Raw genomic sequence first — 8,113 nt, forward strand, 5'->3', positions numbered from 1 at the left:
ATCAGTTTATGTGGAGGCTGTACAAACAAGATTTCCGTTAGATTTCTGTATTCAAAGCTGTCAGAAGACAGTGTGAGATAGATTAAAAAAGAAAAAGAGAAAAAAGATGCAATTCCCCAACCTTAAGTATATGTCTAATGAAATGTTTCTGATTCCCTCTGCAGGGTGCAAGTTACCCCTGGGTTTGGAAAGTGGCATTATACAAGATTCACAAATTAGGGCTTCCGGTCATGTATGTAAGTTGAATTTCACCTCTTAAGGGACCATAAGATATGGTGTCTTCTGTCTTGTCACTTGGCAAGAGGTGACTTAATTGTAGTCTCTAGCATAGGGCTTAAACCTGCAGGGAGGGAGATTTTGGATGGCTATCAGGAAGAAAATGGTAAGAGCAGTTCAAAATTGGAACCAGTTACTGAAGGAAGTGGTGGGTTCTCCATTGCTGGAGGTCTTCAAACAGAGGCTTGACAGGCACCTTTTGGAGATGCTCCAGAGACTATTTTCCTGCTTTTAGCAGGGGACTGGAGTAGATGTCTTCTTCCAACTTTATGATTTACTATACTATGTACCCTTACTTTAACGTCTATACTTTCTATAATGTGCAGTAAATCTGGTCCAATACTTTCACTGTGGTAGGTGTGAGCTCCCTTCCTCAGTGCCAGCTGACAGAGCACACAGTCAGCGCATCAATTACTAGAACGTCAAACTAGCATACAGAATTCAAGATGATAAACATCTTGAATGTGTTCTCAATGGCACTCAAGAACATTTTTTTTCTGATAAACTATTGATTTATAATTGACAATTGTTCATAACATAGTGTGTAATGTACCAAAGTATAATCCATTATTCATGCTGGGAAGGAATAATGAATGCCAAGCTCTTGTTTTTCTTAAAAACCAGAATGCAAAAAGACCTTAGCTTTTCCATTTTCATTTATAAGAAATCTTCCTTTTGTTCCTAATTAGCCTACTGGGAACCTAAACTAGCAAGATTAAACAATGCTGGAAAATATAATGCTTGGAGCGTTGAGAAAAAAGAAAATGAATTTCCCTGGATCCAGGTATAGCATGATCACAAAAACAAGAACACTTTGTGAGCATGTATTTAAAAGTAGCTTGTCTTTTTATGACTTAGAAAAGGGAATATTGAGAAGGTGATATGATAGGTTGTGGATACAAGAACAAATGACTACAAAGTGGGATAGTGTCCAGCAGCTAACAGCAATCTCAAACACTGAAGGCCTAAGAAAAATCCCTGGTTCGTTCTATCATAGTTTCCCTCCAGTTGCTGTTCGCTGATATTTCCCTTGTACAAGGGGGCCCCATATCCATGGATCCCGTATCTGCACTTATCTGTGGATGGGGGATGCTCCCCCGCCCCTTCTCCTCTCACCTCTGGAGGGTGGGAGAAGCATCCCCCATATCTGTGGATTCACATATCCATGGGGGGGGGGGGGGTTCTGGAATGGAACCCCCACAGACACAGGGATATGCCTGTGTATTCTGGAGATTGTGTGCCTTTTTGGGACAAGGAACTTTGTTCTTATACCTCTGTTAAACCTGAGAACTTTTATTTGATTGAAAATAGTGTATAAATATTCTGAATAAAATTAAAATAACTTTGGAAACTCAGAATAAAATTAAAATAACTAGGAAACTCTTTAAGCTCATCTCTTACACCCTCTGTGCACTGTAATACATTGCTTCTGTCTTTTTCTATGGAAGGGAGAGCTAAGTAGTACAAAGATTTAGGTTCTGAACCGGATTTGATCAATATTCTTGTCCAATTTTACACCTGGTCATTTACATTTAATGCATAGTGTTACTATTCTGGGTTCCATGGATTCCTCACCTTCGCCTTTTGTTTTACTCATCTTGTCTTTGCAAGTAGCTGTAAAGTTGACCCAGTCACAACATACAAGAATAAAATACTGTACAATATGGTAATAAATTCTCCATTGAGTTTTCATATCTGTACGTGTAGGATAGTCACAGCAGCCTTTTCTTATCCTGCCACCAGAGAGTGAAATTTGGCTTATTGTGTTTGTTGTATAGGTGGACCTAGAAAGACAAGCTGTAATAACAGGTATTCAGACTCAGGGAGCCATGCAGTTAACGAAAGCCTTGTATACGAAAGAATATGTTATTACCTACAGCAAAGATGGGAGAAAATGGAATGCTTTCAAAGGGAACCACACAGGGACACAGAAGGTGAGTATGCTTGGGAATTTGCACTTGTTTTTGACATAAAATAACTCAGCAGGACAAAAATAAATACAGGCAGGCACTGACAGTTTGAGTTCAAGGGGTAGTATTTGAAGAGAGCAGTGAGAGAAGAGAGAAGGAAATCTTCCAGGCATGAGGTTCACATTACTCTCATAAGTAGAGGTGCTTGTTTCTGATTAGTTAGATAGGATTACAGCCTAAGGGCACAATCCTAACCTGGTCTACTCAGAAGTAAGTCCTATTTTGTTCAATGGGGCTTACTCTCAGGAAAGTATGGTTAGAATTGCAGCCTAAGCCTAATGGGGTTACTTCTGAGTTGGACCTCAGTATGTGTAGGGGATCCTTTCCCAGACACCCCTCCCCCCCGCTGATACCAAAACCAATGGATAAGTGAATCTGCTGGTCATTCCATTATTACCTCTGGATGTGACTGGAGGTGTTCTCTGGTTGCATCCAGAGGCTCCCAGACCCAAAAAGAATTAATCAATCAGGGTGATCTGTATGTGAAAGCAGCAGCTGAACTTAGATATGCTGATATGCATTGCCATTTATATAGTGATGCTCATTACTATCCTCATTGAACTAACTTGGAACATCTGATTCACATCCTCATTCAGAGCTACCAGTTGGTACACCTACAGCTTGTTGCTTTTGACTGGATCAAGGCTGATAATGTTAACTTCTTCATGTCAGCAACTGCACAGAAATTAGCAGAACCTACACAAGAAAGTATATGCATCTGCTTATAAAAAGTACCTTATGTGCATGATCACTATTTTGAAGGTTATTCTTGTAACCAAACGAAAAAGTATTGTGTAATTAATTACAAAGCTTTCTTTTTTCCTTAGCTTTTTAAAGGAAATTCAGATTCTCGTGGAGTGAAAGAAAATTACTTTGATCCTCCTATCATTGCCAGATATATTAGAGTATATCCAACCAAATTCTTTTACAGACCTGTTCTTCGTATGGAACTCCTTGGTTGTGAAATAGAAGGTAAGGTATGAAGATATATGGCTCTTATATACAATCACCAGATGAGGAAAATCAGTTGACCATTCTGTAGTCCAAAACATTACTCTGACAAACTATTCAAATTCTTGAGACTCACAACCCAATCCTGAGCTGCCCAGGGTGCAGGTTGCAGTGGCGCTGAAAATGGCAGCCGCTGCATCCAGCACGCTTCAGGCAACTGCTGGTAGCTCCTCGGGAGAAGGGGACTTTCATCCTTCCCCCAGGTAAAGTGAGTAGCCTCACGACTCAAAGGTCGGCGGAGAATCAAGAGGCTCCGTGTCTGGTGGTGAGCCTGACACAGAGCAAAGCTCAACTGGTCCACCTCCCTCCCTCCCTGTTCCCTCCCCCAGAATGCCTCCTCCCTGCCCTCCCTCTAACCTCTCCCCATCCCAGAACACCTCCTCCCTGCCTCCTCCCACCTCACTGCTGCTAGGCATTCTGTACAACTGCTAAGTGGCAGAGCTCTGGTGTTCACCTGGAAGTAGCCCAGCGCAGCTGGCATTGGGCTACCACTGGTGGAGCACTGGTACTAGGGCTTGCGAATGTGCATTATGGCACCAACTTGAACCTTGGTTGGTTATGGCACCAACCAGCCCTACTGCTGCTAGGCTACCACCAGCGGAGCATCGGTGCTAGGGCTTGCAAACGTGACTTATGGCATATTTGCGACAGTGCGTACTGTCAAATTCAGGATTGAATTCAAAGTCTCTGCCTCATTTTGCTCTCTTCTGATTTAAACAGGTAGCATAACCTGGCAGTTTTTCTTCTTGCAGCCAGGTTTTGCAATACTTAAACATCACTTCTCCAACATAAAGTATTTTCCAGACCAGCCATTTTTAACCACTGTGCCATAGCACATTGGTGTGCTGCGAATGGTCCCCAGGTGTGCCGCAGGAATTTAGTGGAGAGTCATTTATTAAGAGGACCATTGGGGGATATGAGCCCCCCACCAACAGCATGGTGTGCCTTGTAAATTGTCCAAGAACTGAGAGTGTGCCTTGACAATTTTAGTACTTTGTCAGTGTGCCATGAGATGAAAAAGGTTGAAAATCTCTCTTCCAGACTGTTCTTATTGAACAGGCTCCAAAATGTCACCCAAGAAAATCTGCAGGATAGATTCTGATGCTATACTGGTACTGCCTGTTTCTCCTTTCACCTGCTTGCCCACACTCTGCATGCCTCTTTCCTGTGTCCATTGTCTGAAACATCTATCTGGAATATGCAGTGGAGAGAACAAAGGAAACTACAGACATGTTGGCCTGCTATCTAGTAGCACAAGTTGGTTCTACACAGTATGGACCTACAATTCTTTCTGCTCCTTTTCTCTTCCCAGAAAACACCAGGGTGGAGGGAAGACAAAAGCGTTCCCAGGGGCTGCAGTGCCTGGGGTGGTGACATCATGATGTCATGACATCACTTCTGCTTCCATCTGTGTTGCCACTCTGCCCAAGAAAATAGTTGACTTGCCCAGCTCCAGTAAGGCCAGTGTTGCAGGTGTGCCAGAAAAATGACCACAAGAGGTGGTCATTGGTCACCAGCTCATTGGCTACCTATCCCACAGTTACTGCTCTGGGAGGCAAAAGCACCTGACTTTTTTTCCTTTTTTAAAAAAATTGTGCCTCCCTTGGCATAGTGCCCAATGCAGGTGCCCCTCAGGCTCTGCCCTTGTTACATCACTGAGGGAAGATATTTTACAAGACTGGGGAAAAAAACAGAAGCACGAGAACAAATCAACCGCAAAAATGTAACTCCCAATCTGGAATCTATTGCTTTGTAGATCATTCTACTACTTTACAGAGGTCTCCAAACTGGAAACCCCTGAGTCCCCAAAAAGCCCTCCCCGTTCCGAATGGTGCTTGCTGTTCTGCTGCAGTACTGCATTTCTTTCAAACCCATGCAGGGATGCAGAATGATAAGCGCTGCCCTCTGCAGGGGGGGGGGTGTCCAAACCCCAGATCTGGTCCATGGGCCAGGGTTTGGAGTGCCCAAGTTTAGGAGATCTAATGAGGATGTGCTACTGTTTTCATGACAGGCTGCTTTATGCCGCTGGGAATGGAAAGTGGAGCTATCAAGAATGCACAGATAACAGCTTCTTCCTATAAGAAGAATTGGGTCAGTTCATGGGAACCATCTCTTGCCCGCCTCAATCTAAAAGGGAGAGTCAATGCCTGGCAAGCAAAGGTAAAAGAAGATACAAAACTGAAGTTTTGCTGCTGATAGTGAATTAGCTCCTTTTTAATGATTCTATCACTTCAATTGAAGTCAGTGGGCCTGTTCCAGAGTAAGTGTTACTTATATAGCATTTAATACTACCCTCTTGAGATGTTTGAAACCAAACATTAAGGCTCCAGCATGCCCCACTGATTTCAGTGGGATTTAATTCTGTGTAAATATGCATAGGATTGCAGTGTAAATGCAGGCAGTACAGGTAGTCCCCAACTTATGTACAGATTCCATTCCAGATATTTGTCTGGAAGTCGGAACCAATGTAAGTCTGAATGGCATTATCTAAGCTCAAAACTGGAAGACTGCACCTGGGGCAAAAGGACAGACATGGAAATCCATTACTCAGGACATCCTTAAGTTGGGGACATACCTGCATTTATTGGTGGGTGCCATTTCCCACCCTTTCATTCTAGCTCCTTGTTCATGACTCTTGTGTAGATCTTCAAGGATTATTTGCATACTTTAGATGCATGTTAGAAATGCTTACCAGATCAAAGGTTAAACTGCACTTGTTAATCCTACAGTCAAACAACAACTATCAGTGGCTTCAGGTCGACCTCCTTCAGACAAAAAAGATTTCAGCCATCACAACACAAGGTGCTAAATCGTTGTCTACTGAAATGTATGTGAAGTCATTTTCCATTGCTTTCAGTGATGATGGCTCTGTATGGAAGTCTTATTTAGATACCTCAACTTCTATGGACAAGGTAAATTTTTTTCTTAATTGTCTTAGTTTAACCATGGGAACATATTAAGTTTCCAACATGTTGCTCTTTTTTTTCATACTGGATATCAGTCTGCCAGCAGGGAGCCAGTAACTATATACTTCCTAATGGGTTTGCTCAACCATGGAGCTAACTGATGCCTGTATTAGGATCAGGGTACATTCCTCTGATGTGAACTAAAACAGAGGCATCTGAACACTTGAGCTAAATCTCTGGGCTGTGTTTTGACATATAGACAATATACAAAATAGATCAACAGTTAGAAACCTCAGCACTGGGTGGTCCCAGTTGTCAATTCAGAGGGAATGTATGTGAGGGGAATTGTGGATGTAAGAATGAGGCAGGCTGGTAGGCAGTACACTTTAGGGGTTGGCATCTGGGAAAGATCTCTAACCATGACCTTAGAGAGCTGTTGCCAATTGGGAAGCAATACTGGATCAAAGGGTAGACCAAAGATCCGCTTCACCATAAGGGAACTTCATAGGCTTAACTCAGATATTGCATGCAGATCAGATGTTTCTTCTCCAAATGATCTACTACTGCAAGGATTCTTAGGCAATTATCTAAAATACATGCAAACATTAATCGTGCAGTTTCATAAATTAAATGAAACTTTTATGTGTTTTCTAGGTATTCACAGGGAACATCAACAGCAGCAGCCAAACCAAGCAATTCTTCAGCCCACCCATATTTTCCAGATTCATTCGCGTCATACCTAAAACATGGAATGAGAGAATTGTTCTTCGGATAGAACTATTTGGCTGTGATGTTTTCTCGGAGCTGGATAGTGGGATGTCCAATCAAGAATCCCCAAATCTTTAAGCCTACTTCTCAAACCAGCTCTTTTAAAGTTGGCATTGGGGAGGGAGCTTTATAGCATGATTATGTTGTGCAGGGCTTTTTTTCTAATGGAACGCGGAGGGACGGAGTTCCGGCACCTTTTTCACGGGCTCCTCCCCTTTGGAGGCATTCCAGGAGGGGGGAGCAAAACAGAGGCATTTGCTGGGTGGGTGCTGGGGGGTGCAGGGTGGGCGGGTGCCTGGCCCCTGCCTGACCGCACAACAACCCCCTCCTACCCCCATCTCCAAGCTCTCGCCTGAGCCCAGCCCGCCTCCCCTCCCCCTGCACTCTGCTTCCCCGCGCAGCTTCCAAGCTGGTGGAGGGCACGGGAGACACGCACCAATGCTGAGGAGGAGGATGGATGGACGGACAGCCAGCTAGCCAGCCAGGGAGACGGGCTGCAGCACCCACGGAACACCCAGGTACTGGCTTGGCGGAGGAGGAGGGGAAGAAAGCTGGCTGGTACATCCCCCATGCCAATCTGCAGCACGAGCCTAGGCATGTCTACTCAGAAGTAAGTCTCATTGTGCTCAATGGGGCTTGCTCCTGGGAAGGGTGCATAGCCTTGCAGCCTGAAAGCCCAAGCCTATGCATGTCCACTCAGAAGTAAGTTCCATTGAGTTCAATGGGGCTTATTCCTGGGAAAGTGTCATAGCCTTGCAGCCTGAGTCATAGCCTTGTCATAGCCTTGCAGCCCATAGACTGCAGCCTTGCAGGCAGAGGAAGAGCTCTGAGGCTGCAGTCCTCTCCACACCTTCCTGGGAGTGAGCCCCACTGCCTCTACTGGGACTGACTTCTGAGTAGACAGCCATAGGCTTTGGCTCTGAGGCTGCAGTCCTCTCCACACTTTCCTGGGAGGAAGCCCCACTGCCTCTAATGGGACTGACTTCTGAGGAGACAGGCACAGGAGGGGCTCGCTGCAGTCCTCTCCACACCTTCCTGGGAGGAAGCCCCACTGCCTCTAGTGGGACTGACTTCTGAGTAGACAGGCACAGGAGGGGCTCGCTGCAGTTCTGTCCGCACTTTCCTGGGAGAAAGCCCCACTGCCTCTAATGGGACTGACTTCTGAGTAGCCATAGGCTTTGG

At 44.6% G+C, this 8,113-nt stretch overlaps 1 protein-coding gene across 1 annotated transcript in view; it reads left to right on the forward strand.

Annotated features, from left to right (window-relative positions):
• The window catches only part of F5 (coagulation factor V), a 45,494-nt gene extending 38,485 nt beyond the window's left edge, over positions 1–7,009 (forward strand). The window contains exons 19-25 of the mRNA XM_066621262.1: positions 165–236; positions 966–1,060; positions 2,055–2,210; positions 3,074–3,218; positions 5,269–5,417; positions 5,987–6,169; positions 6,818–7,009. Coding sequence (XP_066477359.1) covers positions 165–236; positions 966–1,060; positions 2,055–2,210; positions 3,074–3,218; positions 5,269–5,417; positions 5,987–6,169; positions 6,818–7,009 — 992 coding nt within the window. The remainder of the gene's footprint in view (positions 1–164; positions 237–965; positions 1,061–2,054; positions 2,211–3,073; positions 3,219–5,268; positions 5,418–5,986; positions 6,170–6,817) is intronic.
• The last annotated feature ends 1,104 nt before the right edge of the window (positions 7,010–8,113 follow it).

This window comes from Tiliqua scincoides, chromosome 3 (assembly GCF_035046505.1).
Source record: "Tiliqua scincoides isolate rTilSci1 chromosome 3, rTilSci1.hap2, whole genome shotgun sequence".
NCBI lineage: Eukaryota > Metazoa > Chordata > Lepidosauria > Squamata > Scincidae > Tiliqua > Tiliqua scincoides.